Source organism: Furipterus horrens, unplaced genomic scaffold, assembly GCF_987537825.1.
Source record: "Furipterus horrens unplaced genomic scaffold, mFurHor1.1.pri manual_scaffold_2, whole genome shotgun sequence".
NCBI lineage: Eukaryota > Metazoa > Chordata > Mammalia > Chiroptera > Furipteridae > Furipterus > Furipterus horrens.
In genome coordinates, this window is record NW_028327172.1 from 173,056,554 (window position 1) to 173,081,659 (window position 25,106).

The 25,106-nt window shown below is 34.9% G+C and overlaps 1 protein-coding gene across 6 annotated transcripts in view; it reads right to left on the reverse strand.

The window, feature by feature from the left end:
- SLC4A4 (solute carrier family 4 member 4) overlaps positions 1-25,106 on the reverse strand; it is a 331,756-nt gene that overhangs the window by 15,465 nt on the left and 291,185 nt on the right. For all 6 annotated transcript variants that reach the window (XM_090266786.1, XM_090266782.1, XM_090266785.1 and 3 more), the window contains 4 exons: positions 19,914-20,027; positions 18,032-18,193; positions 7,201-7,379; positions 5,972-6,044 (listed from right to left, as the gene is read on the reverse strand). In XM_090266786.1, coding sequence (XP_090122912.1) covers positions 5,972-6,044; positions 7,201-7,379; positions 18,032-18,193; positions 19,914-20,027 — 528 coding nt within the window. The remainder of the gene's footprint in view (positions 1-5,971; positions 6,045-7,200; positions 7,380-18,031; positions 18,194-19,913; positions 20,028-25,106) is intronic.

Consider the following 25,106-nt stretch of genomic DNA (forward strand, 5'->3'; position numbering starts at 1 on the left):
TGTCTTTTAACCCTGCTGCCAACTCTGTTGCCCCCAGAATACAACAAGGATGCCAGCCTGTTAAACCAAGCATGCCGTTGTCTGGGGACAGTCAACTGACCTGGAGTCTGCATGATCCTTCCCCATGTGGGAAGGTCGCCATCCCCTCCACACCCCCACTCTTATTAGGGTTTTCTGGACCCAAGGGTAGGTAGGACGATGACCATGCCCAGCTTGAAGCAGCTAGAGGAGCATGAGACCTTCTCCCATTGTCCTTTATAAGATTATAAAGGGTCTTAAGTCTGAGAGGGGGGAACTGTTATTTTTTTATTGTTATAAAAATTAATTAATTATTTAAAAAAAAAGAATAATATAGGAAAGGGTGAAGTCAGAGAACTTGTATGCATGACCCATGGACGTGGACTGGGGGTTGGGGGGTGGGGATTGCTGGAGGAGAGGGTGTGCTGGGCAGAGGGGAGCAAAGGGAAAAAGACTGGAACTATTGTAACAATATAATCAATAAAATATACTTAAAAAAAATAAAAGCCTGTATTTAACTGTAAAAAGCAATGAGGAATGTGTTTTTTAATTAGTCATAAGATTAATCTTTAGGGGTGTTAGTACTATATATAAATACTAAAGGTGGCTATATATAATATTTATCTGACTATGTACACTTCAATATTACATTAGTATTTGCTGATGTGTTCAATCTAGGTTAGTAAAAGCTCTTTCAGTTTATTGGGTGAATGTACCAGCTTTAGATCCATGTATTTGTAGCATATCTTTAACTCTGGTCATCTCTTTCTTGAATTGATTTCAGGAAAACTGAATGTATTGATCATTATTATTATGCCAGGCTGTAACTACTCGAAAAGGAGCCTGCACCAGAGTAATAGGTATCTACTGTGTGTCAGTCCAAGTTCATCTGCTTGGCTCAGACCAGTATTCTTTCATAAGAAGCATATCATGTGGTCAAAAGTTATATGACAACTAATTATTTTTATGTAGTTTACAGTTGAAGGCGCCAATGGAATAATCAGGAAGAGCAGTACATTTTTAAGACTATTTTCTATTTATTGGTTGCTGAACTGTTAAAGGATTTGCTGTGCAAGGAATTTTACTTAAAATAGAATCTCATTTCAGTGGCTGAGGTGCTACTGTTGTCCTAAAACCACTTCTAGGGGTTTTAAAATATAGGACCATGTTTTTGATTAGTGTCTTAAAAGATTACTATGGTACTCAGTAAATCTTATCACATCCTGCAGAAACCCCTATGTTAAGAAAACAGCTTTGTAGTCAAGACTTGTCTAATTTGAGCTGAGTGGAGCTCAGCTGTGTTTGACCTGCATCCTCTTAATTTGTTCTGTATTTAGGTAGTTGTTTATACAGGAGCCTGTAAGTCCTTGTAAATATTTCTTCTTGAGAGTAAGAAAGAAGGTGGTCTTCAAAATCTTGTTCATCTGTTTGGATGTATTTAGGAACAGTAACTAATGAATTTCATAGAACTTTTGCAACAGGTGGGAGAGAGTGTGTGTGCATGTGTTATGCATTAATATTCTGTTTTCTATCAATCTGAAATACGTACAAATACCCTGTATTGAAAATCATGACCAGAAGACTTCATTATCCTCTAGGACTGATGTATATTGGAGGAGGTTGATTAGCACATTAATCAGACATCTGTTTATGCTTCAGTCAGGGTTAGTCATTTTCAGCCATGATTTGTATTAAAACTTCCAAAAAGTATTTGAAGTGGCTTACAATTGTCAAACACATGTAAAACAGGATAATTAAAATTAGCTTTGGAAAAATAAAAAATCTGTGGGAGAAAGAGCCATGCCAACCCTAACAGATTACAAAATTGAATGATAAATTTGATTCCAAGTTTCTCCGCTGGCAAAGACAAAAGATAATTCTGGGTTAAGTACACTTTTCTGTCAATAAAACTATTAATGTCCATGAATAAGAAAAATGTGTTTCAGTTTTTATAAGAATGTGGGAGATCATGTTCTTATGAGACACAGACTTCGGCCAATAAACATAATGTTTCATGTGTTGAAATTTTAATTAAAAGACATCATTTTAGAATAACAAATATTAGTCCTTTTTTAGTGGAGATGACTGTAAGTATGATTTAATTTTTTCTTTTAGTCATTCCTGCTATTAACTGCCTTTAACCTTACACTACATAGGCCATGATTCTTCCAGACTACTTTTCCTAAAATGCAAAATATGGTTTAGATAGGTGAATATGTATATGTTGAGCATTCTTGGTATAAGCCAATGAGATGCTGGGAAGCTATAATGAGCACAAACCACTCCAGAGATGTGCCACACTTGGAAGCTCTGGGAAAGAAACAACTTTCCAGACTGGACAGAGAGCTTGTGATCAGCTTGTCAGGACATGCTTTGTATAAAAGGTTGAGTTTGTTGAGATAAATGGTTCATAGTCTTAAACAAAATGCTGTGTCCTGCTTTCTTTTGGAGGTGGTGGTGGAGGATAATATAAAAAGAACTAAGTTTGTGTTTATATTTGTTTGTGATATAGTACTAGAAAATTGGTCAGGTAGTTCCCATATGATAAAGGTCCCACATCAACTGTCATCAGTCACCCATAAGGCTGACCGTTCTCATAATGCTAAAGAAACTATAAAGAACAGTGGAGATGATCATTCCTTCACAGGGCTTTCCCCTCCCCTACAAAGGTTGGCATTCACAAGCAAAAGGAATTCCAGCTTAGGTATGTTTGTTTGTGTTATTTTGGGGGTATAAGAGGATTGGAGATTTTACATTAAATCCAAAGCATTTTGATTTCAAAAAAAGAAGGAAAGTTGCTGACTTGCAATCTTGTCTCTAGTCATTGAAGAAACTATGGCGTGAGCTATGATGAGTTTGTGAAAATGTCACATTTTTCTCTACATAAGAGAATTGGAAAATGGGTCAAAGAGGCTGGGAAAGATCATCTCATGGGAAACAAAAGTCCATGAATTCCTTGATAACAAGTACTGTTTTATTTTAAAAGACAGTAAACTTTGAGGGTTATGAAATCAGCCTTTGAGGTTGGAACTGCCTAAATTTTCATCTTGGCTCTACCATTTAAGAATTTTGTGACCTGACAAGTTATTAATAATTTTTCTTATCTGTAAAATGAATATAATTATTAATATAGTTTTGTGTTGTTGGAGAATTAAATTTAAAAAATCTGTGCAGAGCCCTTAATCCAATACCAAGCTTACTAAAGGGGAGCTACTACTACAATCACTATCATCATCATCATCATCATCATCATCATCATCACTATCATTAATCTGTTTCCATGTTAATGAGCAGAGTGGGTGGCATATTGTAGGAGGTCAACTTATGTTTCCCAATACAAATAAAATGCTATCCTCCACATTTTAACCACTCCTCCTGTTAGAGATAAACTAATTCAAGCTAAGGCAACAGAAGTAGCAGTGAACTTTATATAATCTTTATTTACATAGGCTTGGCAGGAGCATGAAAAAAGTAAACTCAAGGAACTACCTTTCATCTTTTCAGTGCTCTTTAGTCTCCCCAAGTCTCCCACACAGAGCGCTAGCTTAACAGGCGATATTTCCCCTACAGAAACAGATCTAAACTATTTAACCAGCCTGGGAAGCCAGTCATGCCAGCTTCCCAACAGTTCTGTACTGAATCAGTGGTGAGATTCAAGGCATGTAAGATGTAGCTGGCTAAGGTTCAGGGGTTTCCTAGTGAACCTAAAGCTAGTACACTATGATTCCTTAGATTCTTCCATGTAAAAAGAGAGATTTTGGCAAAGAGATCAAAGCAGAAAACATCAATTTTTTGTTCAAAGTTAGCCTGCATTAAGTAGACACAAGGAGCAACTGCCTATACTGCTTAAAGGGAGAAAATTAATAGGATCATCTGAGGCCACTAAACTTGTGAGGGATTAAGCGGCTGAGCCATTTCATTTTTAAAAGTAAAAGATACACATTTTTCTTGATCGCATTCACTTGATATGCCTTTTAAGGCAAACTCTTAAGTAAAACCATTCTCTAAAGCTGTCACCTGCTTCTTTGAAAGACATTGTCACATGATAGGGAAAAACAGTTCCCTCTTGTCTTGCCTCTCCCTGTGAATTCTGAGCTTAACAGTTAATCTTGACTTTAAATTAGAACTTTAGATTCAGTTGTAACTTAGGTTTTAGTTTGACTCTTCCCTTAATATCTTCATCCTGTACTGACTTTTTGAATGAGCTAGTAGGGTTCTGTGGTGAATGCATATAACTTACCAAATTTAATGATAAAAAAGACACATGAGCTAAAATTAGCCAACTTTATCATATATGATTCTTGGGGCACTGACCTCTTTTCCCTTAGACTATCAAGTTAAAAAATAACAATAGCCAACCCAATAGCCCTTTGTGTGAATGAGTCAAAATTATGCCTATTTTTTTTTTTTTTGTCAGATTGGCAAAAAATATATTTTTTGGTGTGTACAGAAATTTAGTTATTAGTTTATGTGTGTCATGAGATGAAAAGGGTTGAAAATTGTTACTGTAGAACATAAAATCTATACTCTTTTAAGGTCCCCTTTCTATAACTAGAAATGACTTTTCAAAGGTTATTTTTAATTTTACTATCCCGTGTGTTACATGAGATATATATTCCTCATGACTGCAGTCAGAAAGAATTAAACCAATTAATTGACACTGCAGAAACCAAGGACACAAGATGAATATGTAAATCTTCTGTTTACCAGGTATTCTGTGCATAATATATGCATTAACTAACTAACTACCCTGAAGACAAAGTCAGGCTTATCTATAAATTAAGAAATCATAATTCCATTTTTCTCCAATTCATCTGATTGGCAATTGACATATAAATGTTCTAACCTGAGAGAAATGGAAGGCTTTTTTTTTTTTTTGCCTTTCATCATCTGTCCTGTAGTGTTTGAATTGTTTACAGAAGTGTACTACTCTATTACTCATGTAATTAAATAAGCATCTTTAAAACCTTAAAAATTACAATTGTTTAAAAATAAACAAAAATTTTCAGAAAAAATATTTGGAAGGAAATTGTAAAAATTTGTTGTTTATAGATGTTAGGTTTATAAGTGGTTTTGGTGCTTTGCACTGTGGTTCAAAGCACAGGATACAAATTATCAATAACTTACTAGTATTGATTATACAGAAAAGAAAAATAAAATTTTCATGTCACAAAAGAAAATTGGAAGTTTCATGACAAGTATGTTCTAATCTTAACCTTCTTTTTTAGTCCTATTTCTGTTTCTAAGTAGGCTTTCATTACATATAATATATATCTATCTAATTAGGCAGACATTTATTCCATCAATCAAATCTGTATATTGACTCCTAACTTTCTAAATAATCTACCATGTCATTTTTCTTCTTTAAAAGTTCAATTCTAAGTTTTCTAATTATAAGTCAGTAATTTTACCCTACTCTCCCATTGTGGATATTAGGCCTTTTTATTCAAAGAAAATAGAAATAGTCAGTGATAATTAAGAATAGGAGAAAAATTACAAAATGATTATCCTGAGTAACTCATATTATCCAGGAATCTGATACAGGGTTACAGGAGGGCTGTCATTGGGGACAAGTAAATAGAAAGTGATGGGAAGAAAGGATGTACAAACACTTGGGGAATAATATGTGGGGTGCAGGGGAGATTAGTCAACTTCACTGTTTGAAATTGACATTTTCATAGGTCAAAAGTTTGAATACTGGTAATTTAATATGGTTCAACCAAATAATTGCCCTAACCACAGCAACAACAACAATAATAGAAAAAATAAAGCAGTGAGAAGAAAATCATGATAAAAGTCTTTTAAAGTCCTCATTCTGTCTGACCCCTGTTTCAGTGTGTCACAGAACTAATGAGAGTCCTGCAGATACTTTGTGAGAAATTCTACTCTTCACATATCCAGTTATCTGTCAGTATTTGAGAAGGAGGGAGAGGTGAGTATTTCATATATTTACCTTCAAGATGGGAGCCATAAAAACTGACAGACCAGTCAGAATAAACACAAGGGTTCCAGTGACTCTTTGTTCCCTGAAACCAAATCAAAAGATTACCAATCTATCTCTTGTTTTCATAAACATGCTCTTGTCTTTCCACCTTCAAAAAGACTATACATTGAACGGATCAATGTTTGGCTAAAATAGCAAAGGTGTTGATATCATATGTAATTAATAACTCAAGGACAGCATAAAAACTCAACATAACTATAAAATTATCTTAATTGCAATATGTGATTTGAATTCATCACGAGAAAACTGATTCTGCTAATTCCAATCCTTTGCTCCTTTTAGAATCAAGAAAGAAAAAAAAAATTCACTTGCTCTTAGTCCATCAATTACTGACCTTTTTGAAACCCTTATTTTTTAAACAACTTGAACTCTTGTGTAATTATACCTTCTTTCACAGAAGACAGATATTACATTGTCCCGCATTCTAATTAATAAACAGCTCAGAGAAATTTCATAAGTGCAATAAATCCCATCAGTCTAATTTCCAAATCTACAACAACAAAAGTACTTTTTAACAAATATGATTCCCATACCTCCCCCTCCCCCACTCCCAAGAAAGAATCACCCACTGTTGTGGCGTGGGAAACGATGGCTCTGTCATGCGAGCTATTCACCCAAGCACTCCGGGGCAGGGCTTGCTGTAAAAAGTACACACCAGCGTATAAAGGACGTATACAGTCCTTCATGGCTTCCCGAACTTAACAACTAGAGGTCAAAGTTTCTCAATGCTTATGAGGATAGAAAATGAACTGGAAAATAAGAAATCTTTTCCCTTCATAGAATCTAAAAAATCATAAGCAGACTCAAAAGTTTTAGGAAGTCTCAACAGAACTGAAAGACTAAAGGGTTTGGTCTTTATATATGATGTGAGAGAATAAGCACCACAGCACCAAAAGGACGTGCATGGTGAAGAAAATTACCTGTTTGTATTTTTACACTGTATCTCTTAGCCTTTCGTGAATCAAAGGAAATTTATTTATCCTAAGAAGTGAACTCAAAAAAATCAGTGAAGACTCTCTTTCTGATGAAAAATCTAGTCCTTTCTAGAAAAGCAAGTATAGTAATAAATTAATCATCAACAGCCCTTTCTCTTCCATATCTGCCCCTTTCCTTATGATTGACAGGTGGATATGTCCACAATGTGTTTTGCAGAGCCATTTTCTTCTGACTCAACATACCTCACTCCAAGAAACTTTGGTTGCTCTCCAGGGGCAGACGTCTCCGTCTCCATCTTCAAGCTGTCGATGTGAGCAATGGAGATGACAGTAGCAGCCACGTACCATGGAAGACCCATGAAGGAGCACACCACCATGAGGATGGCCACCCAAAAAAGATCCAGGTGATACCCAGCTCCTTTCTGTAGAAATACGTAACAAACCAATGTGAAGAAAATACTCATAATGTTCTCAAGTCGTATTTCTAGATGGGAATTAAGATTAGTAAAAGAAACCAACTCACTTTGCTTGATTTAAAAAAATAGCTACTAGAAGGTAAGCTCCATGAGTGAGGGGATATTATTGCCCTCATATTATTTGCCCTAGCAATTAAACACAAAGTGGTCACATGACATCTCTTCTAACTTGATTTCTTACAGCTTACTTATTATTTGTGTATTATTACTTATCCTCTCTGCATCCAATTTTCTAATCAAAACAGTGGAGACACACATCCACCTTGAAGAATTATTGGGACCATTCAGTGAAATAACAGAAGCAAAGCATCTTGTAGAAATTTAAATGGTACTGGTTGTTACATAGTAGGAGCTCAATAAATGTGATAATGGTATTGGTTGTTGTTAAAATAAGCATGAAAATCACCTTAAAAGCAGGCACTGTACTTTCTCTGTTTGTCTACTTAGTATTATGCTGTTCACCTTGACAATATTCAGTATATGTAAACTAAAGATCCCAAAGCGACCTTGAGAAGTTATGTAGAAGACCATTCCTTACCTTTTATAGTATATGAAAATAACTGTTTACTATCTATTGAACATTATCATTAAAATAATTAATATGCTCCTTCATTAGAATAGGCTGATTTCAAACATTGCTCAATGATTACAATAACATTTATTGACTGGGAGAGCAGACAATGTAACAAAAGATCTAGCTCTTTTACTCACTAAATAAATATTGTTAAATGTGTCCATAGTGTTATTCTATGGTTATATTTCTCTGTTCTATTTGTGGAGAAATCAAATGCTTAATAACCCTACAGAGCCTGAAAAAACAGAGCAGTCCATTTTCACAGCATGAAAGCAGCTGCACCAAGAGCCAGAATACTACCAATGTGAGGGAATGGAGATGTTGCCCTTAAAAAATGACAATGTGATTTTACACTAGGAACCCAGTGACTGTTTTGGTTCAGATCCTGTTACAGTTAGTGAGAACAATGCCCTCTTCTCACTGAAATGCCAAGACTTCACCCCTGGCCCACACACATGAGCCTGTCTAATCATGTTCTCAAAGAACTTATCACAGGCAAGGGTAGCTGACACCAAGACAGAAAAGCATAAATTTACTTAGTCCAAGTTTGACTAAGAATGAAAATCTCCTTGGAAGAGAAAGAGGTTGATGAATATTCATAAAACCAGTTCATTTCAGCAGAAGTGGTTTGAAAGCATATTGGTTTAAATTGGGAGTGGAGTAAGGTGGGGGAAAGGAGAGCAAAGGTGGGGATTGCTAAAATAAACTCATTAAAGTGACTAATGAAATAAATATCATGCTCAATCTGGGGGCAGTCATTCATTCTTTCAACAAATACTGGCTGAAAATTTATTAACAGGCATAGTTCTAGGCACTCATGACATACTTGAGAATAAAACAAAGATTCCTGCACTCATGGATTTTCCATTCTGCTGCATGAGACAACAATAAACAACATAAATAACTACACAGTATATTAAATAGTAGTTAGCACTAAGAGCAACTGTAAGAACTTGGGCTCATACACTGAGTACAATGGAAAGCCATTGAAGGGTTTCATATGGAGGAGTGGCAAGATCTGCTTGTGTTCTAAGCATGATGACTGCTGTGTTAAGAACAGGCTGAAGAGGGTCAAGGACATGAGACCAGTAAGACCTCCTAACTTACAAGCTCCATTTAAGAGCTTGTGATAGAACAACAAGAGTCATAGCAGTGAAGATGGCAAAAATTGGTTGGATTCTGGTTATACCTTAAGGTGGCGCTTACAGAATTTGCTCACTTTTGCCTGTGGATGTGTCTTATGACCTTACTATAAGTCATTCATGATCTAGCCTCTGTTCACAACTGTAACCTCATCTTTCACCTGTCCCCTGCTTGGATCCTATGCCATGACTACTTTCAACCATATGCAATTCCTTGACTGTATCTTACTCATTAGTGCCTTTGTCTCGTTGCCTATTCAGTACCCCCTACCTGGGATAACCTCTACTCTGCCTTCTTCTTCCATTGGCTCAGTTCTACTCATCCTTAAAACATAAATCAGCCTTCACCTTTTCTGGTAGTTTTTCCTGCTTCAACCATGTGAGACAGATGAGTTCAGCTAAGATTAGGTCTCCTCCTTTATGCTTTCCTCTGTTATAGCACTCATCAAACTAATTCAAAGTTGTATGTGTATTTATCTGTCTTTGACATTAAACTATAAGCAACAGTAGGACTGAGACTGTATCCCAAATACCTTAGCAGAGTATATGATATATAGTCAATTCTCAATTAATCTCTGCTAAAAAATGAATGACAAATAGCATGTATACATTCTTCTTAATGGTAATTATAATTAATTAATAGCCATACAAAAAGAAAATTAAAATTTTATTTATTAAATGGTAGAAATGTGAGCCATTTGAGGGAGGTGAAGGGAATGAACAACAGCTGGGAATATCATATAGCTTAAGGACTATTTAGACTAAATCACTCAAAACTATATTATAGGTACCAACATGGTCTCCAAGAAAACTGTACACCTAAGGATATGCACACTGGCCAAATCAATGGGTCAAAAGAACAGCTGTTGCAGAAAAATTCATGCACGTTACCCCAAGCTGTCTTGATGCTTTCTTAAACTCTTTCAACTAAGAAAAGTTTGAATTAAATATTCCAGAAACTAGCAAAAGGAGGCCACATAATATGAAAGAGGTTTTTAGAAAGTAGAATACAAAGGTAACTACAAAAGCACCAGAATAAATGAAAGTTCTGGGACAAAATAATTAATAGATATTTAATTACTCTTTGCCTCTTGACATCACGCCCTTCAAAAAGTCTTCCCTTCCCTCAGCCACACTAAGATCATAACTTGGAACAATTTTTATCTTCAACATCTAACATAAATGTTCCATACATAGCAAGGATTCCATAAATGCTTGAAAGGTTAAGTACGCCCTTTGAAGTTTAAAAAAGTCCTTGTCTTCATGAATATAAATCCAAAAGATGTTCTACTTTCTGAAACTGGAGAGTATTTTAAGTAAAAGGATAGAAAATGAAATTTTACTTCCTTTTAATATTGTACTTGCTTTGCTAATACCAAACAAAAGTCATTTAGGAATACATCCATAGAAATAAAAAATCTATGAGAGAAAAAGTGTGGCCTCACAATCTAATGTTTACATCGGGCAATCGATGATTATTACAAAGTCGTTAGGAGCAGTATACACACATGCAGACACAGAATAAACATTCATGCTAGGAGTGCCCCACCACCACCACATGATCCAGAGGGAAAAAAGGGGTTTATTGGGATCCCGAGAACCATGACATAGTTCTTCCCACCAAGGGGCTCACAATAGGATGAAGGGACTCAGATTTGTATACAACTTTACAATGCAATCCAAATACATATTCAAAGAAGTTTGAAAAGGACCCCAAATGTACAGAGGATAAAGTGTTTAACTATGTCTAGAAAGAACACACATAACACATCCTTCAGAGAAGACATCTAAACAGGGATTTCAGTAATATAAGCACTCACTATGAGAACTGCAGATGGGCTGGCATGCTTTTTTCAGTCATCCCCCATCTCAGACAATGTGACAACTCTGAGAACCATGTGGCCCAAGATAACAAAATTCTTCAATGTGTATTTACTGAGTTTGCTGTATGTGAATCACTGTGATGGGCCACATGAGAGCTGAAAACAGAACTAAAACATGATCCTTATCTTAAAAAAATGTTGGCCCAGAAAAATAGATAAGGTAATAACACAAAATATGTAACTTTGTGAAACATCAGGTGGCTCCTGCCACAGAATAATACAAACTTTCTAAGAGCAAAAACAAGGACAATAGAAATGACATTAGGAGTGAAGGCTACACTGACAAATTTTTAAATTCGGAGGATCTTAAAGAATGGGGAGGATTTTGATAAAAGATAATCACCGTGGGGTGGAGACTGGAATAACTAGCAGAAGAAACTGCCAGACTTGAAGGGAAACCAACAACTCATTTGGCCACAGAATCCTAATAGTAAGTATATAAAGAGAATCATTTTAAATGTAGGTTGAGATCATACCACAAAGAGACTTAAATCCCAGGCTAAGGCAAACTGATATTTTTTAAGGGGCAAAGATTTAGAGGCCAAGGTGTAAAGGTTTAGAAACATAGGACTGACAAATATAAGAACAACTCTTAAAAAAAATTACTGCTTTTGGAATAAAGAGAGAGAGACAGGCTATTAACTTATAGCTAAACAATTAGAATAATCTAGACATGAAATACCAGGATCTAAGGTTTGATAATAGAAATTTTTTTTTTTAAGCTAGGCAACTTTTGGAGTCATCTAAGAAAACACACTTAAATTAAGGTTTTACCATAGAGGATATCAGAAAGAACTTACAGTTACAAGGACCTAATATCTATTTCTATATACCTATCCTAAACTATTTCTCCTTCCCACACCTTATCTATAACACTTAAAATTACTTTCCTTGTGAGAGGTATCCCCTGCTTTATAGTCTGAAGTTCAGAACTCTTCTGCCTCTGCAATGACTCAGGGAACAACCTTAGAGAAGTCGTGACCTTGCTGAACCTGGTTTGCTTTTGAGTGCTCTGTAGGGATAATGTGGGAAAAAATTAACCAAAATGAGGACCAAGAAAAAAAAGAAAAGGCCAAGTGCTTTGGCGTTCCTACATCAATACAGAGCTGTGCAGCAGAGTGGAAAGGTGGATCCCATCCCAAACAGAACAGTCAGCCAAGCCAGCACCACCTGACACAAAGCCAAAGCAAGTGCCACCCAAAAACATGCTGCTTTTAATATCATAATGCTTCCATCTCTCTCAGTTTGAGGTTTCTCTTTGGAATCAATTTCATAGCAGTCAGGCCCCTTTATAATTTTAGACAAAATTTCTAATTTTCACGCTCCACAGCCTCCTTTCCTAACAAAATGTGAAAAGCACAATATCCAGAGTGAAAAGCCTTTAATTTTCCGATGAACTCACTGGTATCATTAGACCTATGTCAAAAAAAAACTGGAACTTATTCTGTAACTATTGTCATCCAAAGGAATGACTTCAAAAAAGCAATTCCAAAAGTGATGAAAACTTATTTTTTTATACTCAGCTCCTATTTTAAGAGGTAAACCCTAATATACCTTGATTTTCCAATGTTTTCTATAGGGAATAAGAGAATTTTTAAAATTCTATGTTTTATGAATCCTAAGTTTGATAAATTCAAAATTCTGAATGTTATTAAGAAAACTTCAGCCAAAACAAACAAACAAACAATAAAAAGTTTAAAAAAAAACCACTACAGGCATTTACTTTCAAAGACACATAGCAAATCTGGCCAACCATGTACCAAAACTAAGAATATGTTTCCAACTTTCTGTCGGAATAAAATATATTAGTCAACATCTATTTTCGGCTTTTCAAACTAAATCAATGCTGAAACTCCTCCCAGTATAGAACATCTAACAATGCTTGACCAAATACAGAAAATACCTTATACAAATTATGGTTTACCAGATAGAAAGTAAAAGAAGCAACCAGACACAAAAAACAATGGTAACAAGAAAGAGAAAGTCTCCAGAGTCAAGGCTGGACAGACCATGTGAATCCTTGAGGATTAGAATGGCCTTCAACTCTATGGACAGGAAACCAATCCTAGGGATTTGGGGAAAAGGTATAGATGGAAGACACCCCCTGAACTAAAACTAAGATACCCTAAACACAGCAACCTAAATTGGTCAACTAGGCAAGAAAAGAAAAAAACCTACAGAGAAAATCAGTGGAAATACATGCCTCTCTTGGCCTTTACATTAGATGTAATGCCATAAGAAAAGAAAAAAAGTAATCTCCAAAGAGGTATTACATATCCTAGACATGTAAGTGAAGAAGCCATCTTGGACAATTAGCCCAGTTAAGACTTCAGACGGAATTGCCCTGCCAGTATCTTAACTGCAACTACAGGAAGGACTTCAAACAAGAAGTATACATCTGATTCCTGTCAATACAAAGAAACCCAAGAAATGATACAAAATTATTGTTTTAAGTCGCATGTAGATGAAAAATGGGCTCTGTGATAAATCTAACCAAAAGTAACCTCAGAGGGTGATCTGATCATAAATTCCTAACCAGGTGGGTCAAGATGGGTAGTCACACTCCAGGCATATAATTTCTTTAGCAAAAGGGTTACCTTAGCCTTGGGCAAGCCTATCCATTATTTCTGTGCATCTAGTTTAACACACCTTTGAAATGTCTCTTTTTCAGATCACGCAGAGGCCCTCAAGAGAGCATATAATCTCATTAACTACCTGTAATTCAATCCCCTCTGTGTGACTCAAATAAAGTCAAATAAACTCATACAAATTTCCCTACAGGTTTGGACATTGTTATGTTGACATCTCTAAGTTTTTCAGGTGGTTTATTACACAGCAAAAGATAAGCAGAAAAACAACGTGGTTGTCCTCAACAAACAAAGTATAAGAAAAAACAATGACAGAGAGAAAAAAAAAATCTATGGACTAAAAGTTCATCAAAGATTTAAGATAAAAAATGTTTCAGCCTCGTTTGGATCTTGATTTAAAAAGAAAAATTGTATTTTAAAGCTTATTATACTTATGGCACATTCATAAATGTAAATATTGGTTGTGTATTTGATGATATTGAGAAATTTTGTTAACTTCTTTTAAACTGATGATAATATTGTAGTCATGGTTTTAAAATATTTTTTAGAAATACTCTCTAAAATGTACAGATAATATGAAATGTTGTCTACATTTACTTCAAAGTATTATAGGAAGAGGATAAGATGATTAGGCTTTATATGATAGATGATTGGACATGAGTTGATAATTTTGAGAGTTGGGTGATATGTGTATGAAGCTATACCATTCTTTCTTTTTACATATATGTTTAAAACTTTCCAAAAAATGCGTTCTGTAATAAAAGATTTTTTTTATATAAATAGATATAGTGTTACTGAATTGGCTGAACTCTCCTATATAGTATTCCCTCACTTATCGCAGGTATTATGTTCTAGAACCGCCTGCGATAGGTGAAAATCCACGAAGTAGGAACCTTACATCTATTTTAGTATTTATATATATTTTAAGGCTTTATAAACCCTTCCTACACACTTACAAACTGTTCCCAGTCCCTTATTAACCTTTCCCACTCCCTTATTAACCTTTTCCACACTTTTATAAACACTACTTATGTTCTTAAACATTTTCTATACTCTTAAACCTATGTACCTTTAACAACATACGTATACAGTACCGCAAAATCCTGTGAGATAGTGAAAAATCCGCGATAAATAATTAAATATAATATTTTTAAAAATCCCGCTATACAATGAGGCCGCGATAAATGAACCGCGACATAGAGAGGGACTACTGTACCTCCCCGAAGCAAATAAAATCTTTTCTGGAAGACTTTGAAAAATGTGCATAGGAAGATTAGCTCACAATAAAAAAAAGAAGTATTAAAAATTTTGTAAAAAGCACTAAATACATAATGAAGAACACCACCAGGAATAAGGGTCAGCCAAAAACCAAAGTTTAGAATCAAACCTAAAAATATAACATATATACAAAATGATAAATTAGAGAGTATAAAAGAATAATAAAGAAGATAAATACTAACAATACTGAACAGGGAGATTTGGAAAATAATAAAATTTCTAAATATAAAAATGTATACTTCTTGAAAATAAAAATTTAATGGACCAACAAAAGAAAGAATAAGTAAAAATAAAGATATAAAAAACTATGAAAAATATAACATAGACCAAGAGATAAGAAGTGTTAAAATAAATAAATAAATAAAGTAAAAACGAAGTGCAACATGGAGATGTACAATGCAACTCTACTTGGAATTCCATAAAGATGTGTTAGTGATTTAAAGAGTCAAAGAATTACAAAGTTCCATAATTAGTAAAAGACAGGAAGATTCAGGAATCCCAATAATCCAATATGTAAAAAAAGAAAAAAAGAAATGATAAAAGCATCCAAAAGAATGATTACTTACAAAGGAATGAGATTATACTGACAGTTCACTTTTTATGGAAGTCAGAAGTAATGGAAAATAGCTTCTAAGTACTGAAAAAAATAGCTTTCAACTGAAAATATATCCAAAGAAACTGCCTTTTAAGAATGAGGGTGAGACAAAAACATTTTTAGACAAACACAAATGGGAAAGCTTACCACCCAAAGACTGGCACAGGAGGAAATTTCTAAAGTCTGTTAAGTTCTGTTTAAAAGAAATAATTCAGGGCCCTGACTGGGCAGTCCCAATATTGCAAGGTTGAAGGTTTGATCTCTGGTGAGGGCCAATGAATGCATAAATAAGTGAAACAACAAGATGATGCCTCTGTCTCTGTGTCCGTCTCTGTCTCTGTCTCTGTCTCTGTCTCTCTCTCTCTCTCTCTCCCTCCCTCCCTCCCTCCAAACATTAAATAACTTTTTTAAAAGAAATAATTAAGTCTAAAAAGAAATTCCAAAAAGGAGGGTCTGAAATGAAAAAAAGAGAAATAAAAGAAAATGAGCAAAGGAAATTTAAAACTTGTACATAATTCTAAAAATACTGACCTTGTCTAATTAATTGGATTTTTAAATCCAGATAGCAATAAAATATGGGTAGTAACAGCATATAATTCAGGAAGAAATTTCAAAATTAAACCATTCTTTAGTCCTTAGCATTATTCAGGAGAAAGGTAAAAATACTACCAAAAATACTACCTTTAGAACTTAAATATTCATTTAAAAATATGCAACATAATCACTAAAAATAAGAAATGAAGTGTGTAATTTCCAAAGTAATAGGAAAAAAAAGAGAGCAAAGATAATAAGAAAAATGAAACTATATCAACTTAAAAGAGGGCAAAAAAGATAATTTTAAAAAAGAACAGATAAATTTAGACAAATAGAATGCAAAAGTGATGTGGTAAAAATAAATTCAAATCTATCAGTCATCAGCATCAATTTAAATAAATACTTTAGTTAAAAGCAAAAAATGTAGAGATGGATTTTTAAAAAGCCTAGCTATGTGTTATGTAAAAAGAGACACAAGACACAAGCTATATTGGGAAAAAATGAAATGAAAAAAATACATATTGGACAAATAAAAATTAAAAGCAGCCATAGCTTTATTAGTACAAGATAAAAAAGCTTTAAGGCAAAAAGCATTAACAGAAATAAAAAGAATCACATAAAAAGTTCAATTCACTAAAAGGATAAATTAAATATAAATCTGAATGTACTTAATAACATGGCTTCAAAACAAAGAAAGTATTACCAAAACAAAGATATAGTATAGAAAACTAATATAGTAAAAAACTGCTTCTTTGAAATCAGGGTAGTATAATTATTGAGACTCAGGCTAGATTGATGAAGGAAAGTAAAAAGCACAAATCAATAATATTAAAAATTAAAAAGAAAAAATAGATTTAGAAAAATCACAAAAGATATTATAAACAACATGTCAATAAATTTGAAAATATGGGAAAAATAGAAGAAATTTAAAAAGTATAAGTTACTAAAAGAAAAAAATCAAAATCCTGAGTGTTTTATAACTATGAAAACATTTTGGTCATCACTTTTCAAGTTCTACACAGAAGCCTCCTGGTTAGTTTTACAAGCGTGTCTGGACATTCAAAGGAAAGGTAATTGATTGGCATGTTGTACAAAATAAAGAGAATATTATATTGTATTTAAGAGAATGGTGTAGAAGAGGAATAAATAGGAGAAACATTTTCCAGCTGATTTATAAGGATGGTATACCCTAACACCAAAACTGAACAGGGACACTATAAGAAAGGAATATTGCAGGCCAATGTCACTCTTAAACAGAGATGCAAAAATCTTCAGCCCCCCAAAAATATGGAAACTGAATCCAACTATACAAAAAAAGAAACTGTATACTAACAGGTTCCAAGACTAGTTCAACAATAGAAAAATCTATTAATATAACTCATCATATCAACCAATTAAAGAAGAATATCCACATTTTTACCTCAATAGTTTCTTTTTTAATTAAATTTATTGGGGTGACATTGGTTAATAAAATTATATAGGTTTCAAGTGCAAAAGTCTATAACACATTATTTGTATACTGTATTGTGTGCATACCACCCAAAGTCAAATCTCCTCTTGTCATCATATACTTGATTCCCTTAACCCTTTACTACTCCCCCCACCCCAATCCACTTTTCCCTCTGGTAACGACCATACTATTGTCTGTGTCTATGAATTTCTATAGTTTCAGGAAAAGCATTTGTCATTGTCTTCATTAAGGATAATCACCACATTAAAATCAGATGTAGGATGACAGTGGCTGAGCAGTAAAAGTTTATATTGCTCTCTTTGGTGGCTAAGGAAACACAATGTGAAACAACTTTTCCAGATTTAAGTGAAATCTTCCTAAAGTATAATGAGGAGCTGTGTCAACAATAGGTGATTCCAGGACTCTGCCAAGTCTTAAAGAACATTGGCTACAATACAATTCCCAATAAAACCATCTTAGCTTTGAATCCATATTTGTTTTCAGAACTCCAAAGAAAGCAGAAGGCAATGGTAAGCATTATTATGAACAGATACCTTGAGTTTATGTTCCTTCCTGTTTACAATCACAGCTGTGATTTGCTGGTCCATGAAAATCAAAATGGTGACCAACAGAGCAGGGATAGCAGCTGCAAGGTACACCCACCAGGGGTTTGCTCCAAATGGCGGGACAAACCAACCGCGGTTTGGACTTGTTGGCTTGAAGAACAGAGAAAACAAACAACATTAATATGAACTACTTAGTGAAAAAAATCAATGGGAGAGACACACTTTTATTTTTGGAGAGTCAACACATTGAAAAATGGAAATGGTTTTACTGAGAGATCCGACAAAGAAGATTATTCACCAAAAGTTTCCTAAAAAGGTTATTTTTAAGGGAATATTTTAAATTAAGGAGACTAAGAATATAGGTCAGTGGACTCAACATGGAAGAAAGTAATTTAAGTTTAAGGGCCAGCCATAAGAAAAACCCAGATGTAAAATTCAGTTAAAAGACTGGCAAGGAATTACAAAACTACCATGAACTTTGTTCACAGACTTTAGCAATTATACTGAAGTTGTATCTAATACTGCCAAATTGTAATCGTTTCATAATACAATATATAAAAAGCTACAACCATTTTTATGCTTTACTCAAATATTTAGAACACTCTGGCGTTTCCTGTTTTATGTATGAAAAATAACCCAGAATAATTGATGTAATCTTCAAATGTATCACAGAAAATTAAAAATATGGTTATTCTAGTCCCCGATCTATCTTCTCTCAGCAGATCATACAACCCTACTACAAAAAAATAGATATTTCCTACCTTTTTTCTAACTTTAAACGATGCAAGTAAACTAAAACAGAATTATATTTATGAATTATTTTTTCCACATTATGAAAAAAGCTCTCTTGTCCTCTGAAGATACTTCCGTTTTTCATCTCACCTTACTCATAACTCTATCACTGAATCTATCCACCTTTTACCATCTTTACCAGGTTGTGAGTTTATAAGGAGAAGAGCCTAGTCTTGCTAATCACTGCATTACAAATATCCAGTATAGAGCCTGACTCAAAGCGAACACCCAGGAAATACTGGCTTAAGTGAATTAATGATTAAACACACAAGAACTTATCTTTGCTAATGAACATGTGATGGCAGACATAATGCAAAAATATTCTGTTTGCTATAGACATCCCTTCCTCACTGCGTAGTTACTAAGCTAAAACAACAGTCAATTTAGTTTTTCTTATGGTCTCCATGATTGAGAGAGAGGTTAGAAGTATTCTAGGAAACAGGTAAAAAACTTATGGAAAATCAGGTGTGGATATTTAAAAATGACTGAAATGTAAATTTTAGCCAGTAGTCCTGGATATACCAACAGGTTTATCAAATGAATAAATTTTATATCTTGTTTGTGATAAGTAAAACACACATTATACATAAATGTGTGTTTATATGGCAGGTAGTTGGGTAGCAAAAAAAAAAAAAAAAAAGAGCATTGAATTATTGAATTAGTAATGCAATTGTGGACATTTTGTTTAATTATTATAACTTAAACACCAACTTCATAAAATCAGGATGATGATAGGTACATTGCATTCTAGAATTATTATATGGATCAAAGTGATAAGTTGTATGAAAGTACTTAGGATACTTTAAAATACTCTAACAGTATAAAGCAGAGTTTGTAATGTTATTATAAAGTATTTTTCTATTAAAAAAAAAAACAAGATAATGTGAACTTTGCATTCAATCTTATTCAGGCACTTAATTTTAATAAAGAAACAGACAAAATGTATACATGCACCTAGCAAGAGAACATTTTTGAAACATATAAAGAAATGAATAATTCTACAAAACTAAGGAGAGATGTGACAAAACTAGACAAGGGGAGAGTTTCAGGAATGATGAAAAGACAGAAGCTCACTCACCTTGAATTCACTTGGCACAATTAGTTTTGGAGTATCCACACCTACCAGGGCATCTATTACACAGAAGATGAGAATGGACAAGATAATGGCAAAATCACTAATCAATTTTCTTGCCTGGAAAAAAAACAAAAAACAAAAAAACAGAGCCTGTTTAGAACGGGATCCATATACTTGCCCGTGTTTGAACTGAACTAAGATTCTGTATTTGCTAACATTTTATAGTAACAGCTTCATCAAAAAATTAAAGGAGGTGTCACACCACAGAGAGATTATTTTTAAAATTGTTTTTGTATCATTTTTTCACCTGGTCAGTCATAATCTAATTGCATAGAACAAGTCAGTGTGTGTGCATGTAGAGGAGGGAACTCAAAGGTAATATAGCTCAGAAATACTGGATAAACACTTTACCTGTATGCAGCACAAAAGAGACCTGGATGAGCATGAAATCTCAGAGCATATTATAAAACTCTGCACAAAAACACAGGGGAGTTCCAGCCCACTGTGTGAACTCAAGACCTCAGAAAAAATGTAAAGTGATGGCAGATGGAAATCTGATGGCTTCACTAACTTTTTCAAAGAAAATGTCCTATATGTGAAGTATCTATTCTCCACCATTTCTTAAGTGTGATTGCCATCAGTCAACAACATTCAAATTTCCTAAGTACCTGCCACTGGTCAGGACAAGGGCTGGGTTTTATGGGATGTAACATTAAACCCAAACCCTTCTCATGCAGCAGGTGCAGAAGGCCATCTCTAAGTCGGTAGAAGAGCATAAGATGATTTAGGTGCATTGTCATTCTTCTGCTGTGTTTAGTGGCACTGACAACAGCCTACGAGCATTACTAGAGCAAAGACACCTGATTTTCCCTATCAGGTATGGACACATGGTAGTGCATAATCTAATCATTCAAAAAGAAGGTACTCAGTACCTAATACTTTGCTTGGCACTAGGAATGTTACAGTGAACAAAACAGACACAATCCATGTCCTCATGAAGCTCACAGTCAAGTCATACACAAGGAACCCTGCCCCTAAATATTGTAAAATCAACGTTGATAGAGCAGTTAGCAAGTTATCTCAGGGTGAGCAGTCAGTTTCCTGGTGATGCCAGTTGAAGAAAGACTAGCGATGGGCTGAGTGGCTGCACAGTCCTCACGAGAGAGAGCCATGTAAAGGAGCAGCAGGACTACAGCAGTCAGGTGTTCAACAGAAACTGCAGTGAAGAATGAAACTGCTGATGATGCGGTGTGCTGAAGGCTGTGGTAGTGCTCAGTTCTTGACCATTACCAGGTGTCAGGAGCCTCAGGACTCACGAGCAGCAGGATCACAGATGGTCCTTTAGGCCAAAATTCCTTTCCCTTTTGGAGAGCTGGATTCTGCTAGATTTCGCTTTCTTGGGAAGTAGTCAGAGCAGAAAGCCAGCTATGGGACCTTTTAGGGGCAAGTTAACACCAATCACACGCAATAATTTCAAGCACAAATAGATGGCATGGATCAATTTGGAGATAAAATATGGTACAGCAGTGAGAGGCAGTTTCTATAGTCAGATTACCTGGACTGAAGTCCAGCCCCATTACTTCCTATCTGTAAATACTTATTCTTTCTTAGCATCAATTACTCTACCTGCAAAATGTAGCCAAAATAGTCCCTAATAAGTACATTGGTTTGTTCTCAGAATTAAATATGATAACAATAAAAGCACTTAACATTAACACCTGAAATATCATAACCTCTCCTAACTATTGCGTTCTTCAAGTTCCACAAGGCTTCTCTGGCTGCAAAAAATCCATTGGAATAACAAAATAATCCACTGTCAGAAAGGAATCTTCGAAACTAGAAACAAGAAATAAAAACTCAGTAATAACATGGAACTGCCACTCAGAGCTAATTTTGTATGGAAGTATTTAGAGCCACTACAGAAAAAGGATGTTTCATAGGGACTCATCTTCCTTCCTTCCTTCCTTCTTTTTTTCCTTCCTTCCTTCCTCCCTTCCTTCCTTCCTTCCTCCTAATCAATCAACTTTATATGTTAGCACAGTTTTAGATTTACAGAATTGAGAAGACAGTTGAGAGAGTTATATATACCTCCCCTGTCACAATTTTCTCTATTGTTAATACCATGCATTAGTGTAGTGTATTTGGAAACACCGATTTCTTCAGTTTTGTGCGAGTAAGTGCTGACACAGGCAGTTCAGGATGATCTGGCAGAGGACGGTCATGTGAAGCAGTTTCAGGAATGTATTAAGATGTTACAACAACTTCTCTGTTCCAACTGGTTATAAATCACTGGAATAACAGAAGTCATTGCAAAGGCAAAAAAAGGGGGGTAGGGGGTATCGCCCTCCTAACCTTTACCCAGTAAATCCAACTTCTTGACAAGTCAGTTATACTAGAAATTGTTCAGAGTTGTTTTTAAAAAGGCAGTGCTCCTCTTTGGTTTTTAGAAGGCATGCTCGGTCTTCCATAAACGGAACACAGAAGCCCTAAACTTACTCTCTCAGCAGTTTTTTTCATCCTAATCAATAGCAGCTTATTTTCTCCCAGTGCTTAGGCCAAATATTTTGGATAATCCATGTGACTCTTCTCTTTCTCTAACATCCTACACCTCAACTACCTTCAAAACATATGCAGGATTCTATTACTTCTCACCACCTCCACTGCTATTACCACCTTTGTCTAAACCTCCACTTTATCTCTTCTGACTTCCTAACTCATCTTACTGCTTCTAAAGTAGGCCCCCATTCAGTGCACTGTCAAGGTATCACCCAACAAAATCATGTTAAAATTTAGGTCAGATAACGTGATAGACAGAATAATGCCTCCTAAAGATGTCCATGCCCTAATTCCTGGAGCCTATGAATATATATGCTACATGACTAGTAAGAATTAAGGTTGCAGGTAGAATTGAGGTTGCTCATCAGCTGACCTTGAGATGGGAGAAATGATCCGGCATTATTATGATGGGCCCAATGTAATCATAAGGGTGCTTATAAGAGACAGAGCAGGAGGGTCAGCGTCAGAGTGGTGCAGTGTGACAGACTTGATGGGCCATTGTTGGCTTTGAAGATGGAGAAAAGGGGCTATGAGCCAAGAAATGTGTGCTGTCTCTAGAAGTATGAAAAGGCAAGGAACCCCATTCTGCACCAGAGTGGTCAGAAAGAACATAACCCTCTCAACACCTTGATTTTAGTTCATTTACACCCATTTCAGACCTCCAGATCTCAAGACAATAAATTTGTGTTGTTTAAAGCCATCATGCTTGTAGTATTTTGATATAATAGCCAGGGAAAACTAATAACTAATATAAATCAGTAGAGAGTCTATCTCTTTTACTGTAGTGTTTAGTTTCCTGAGAGAGCCTCTCATCAATGGTATCTTGTCAAGTGTGGCACTACTGAACTGTAAGTATAAAAGTAGCTAAAATGATGAATGCCAATAAACTTAAAGATTACATTTCTTACAGTTCATGGGGGGGGTATACTCAGTTTTGCTTATAATAATATTGCTTAACCACATTAAAAAGCAAAGCCAGGGTGATATGTTCTGTATAACATACTTCGATTTCCCCTTCCTTCCCCTTAGATTGTATAATTCAGTACAGTTACAGCAGTATTCACTCCTGGAGAGTGTTTATTGTAAGACGTGTATTTCTAAGATAGTGGACCCAGTTTAAACTTAAGTCAAGGAAATTGATTTTTCTCAGGTCACTTTTGTATTCAACTCTAAATCCTCTAATTAGAGAAGTCAGGTAGGGGTGCTTTTTTAGAAGACTATTCAGGTCCTACCCTATACTAAAAAAGAAGTTTGATTTGAACTAAAAGTGTCGAGCACTGAGTATACATAACTTTTTGGATAAACCCTGGGACCTCTGTATAGGAGCTCTGAGCTGACTTTAAGGGAATAAGAATCATTTTCTTTGACTCCTTCTCACATTTCCAAGCACATTTAGAAAAGAAACATATATGAATTTCCTTTCTTTCTTTCTTTCTTTCTTCCTTTCTTTCTTTCTTTCTTTCTTTTTTATTTTTTGATTATTTTACCTTCCAGTTTCATCAAACTTGATCTCTTTTAGACACTCCGAAACAACACCATTTTATGTATCACTGTATATATGAAGAAATAATATTAGAAATGTATAGTTCATGATTCACTACTAGCTTTTTTCTGGTAATGATTAGAAGTGGCAAAGTTTTCAAAAGAAAACCTGTTTGAACAAGATTTTATGCCCAATTCTGTGAATTCAGAGGCCTCAAACCTAGCTTGAACAAATATCCTATCTTATAGGGGGCTGTCCAATCAGATGCTAAGCATCTCTGGGCTCAAGCTTCAATATCCTAGAAATATAAACTATTACAGTCTAATGAAACACAAATTAAGATAACTCATCCCAGACATGAAAGGACGAAAGGAGTTCATAACTACAAAACCAGTGTTATGAGAAATGTTAAAAACACTTCTTTAAGGAAAAAAAATATGAATAATAACATGGCAATAACTACATGCCTATCAATAATTACTTTAAGTGTAAATGTATTAAATGCTCCAATCAAAAGACAGAGAAAGACTGAATGGAGAAGAAAGCAAGAGCCTTACATATGCTGCCCACAAGAGACTCACTTCAGATCAAAAGATACACACAGAATGAAAGTAAAGGAATGAAACAAGATACTTCATGCAAAAGGAAATGATAAAATAAAAGCTGGGTTAGCAATACTTATATCAGGCAAAACAGACCTTAAAACAATGGCTAAAAGAGACAAGAAAAACATTTCATATACAATAGTCAAGATATGGAAACAACCTAAATGTGAAATATTACTTGGCCATAAAAAGAAATGAAATCTTACATTTGCAACAACACCGATGGACCTAGAGGGTATTATGCTCAGTGAAATAAATCAGAGAAGAAAGACAAATACCATGCGGTTTCGTGTGTGTGAGTGTGTGTGTGTGTATGGAATCTAAAAAACAAAGTAAACAATCAAAACAGAAACAAACTCATGGATACAGAGAACAAACTGATGGTTGCCAGAGTAGAGAGGGATTGGGGGGCTCCGTGGAAAAGGTGAAGGGATTAATAAGCACTAATAGGTAGTTACAAAATAGTCACTGGGATGTAAAGCACAGCACAGGAATATAGCCAATAATGTTATAATAGCTATGGTTGTCACTTCATGAGTTATATAAATGTCT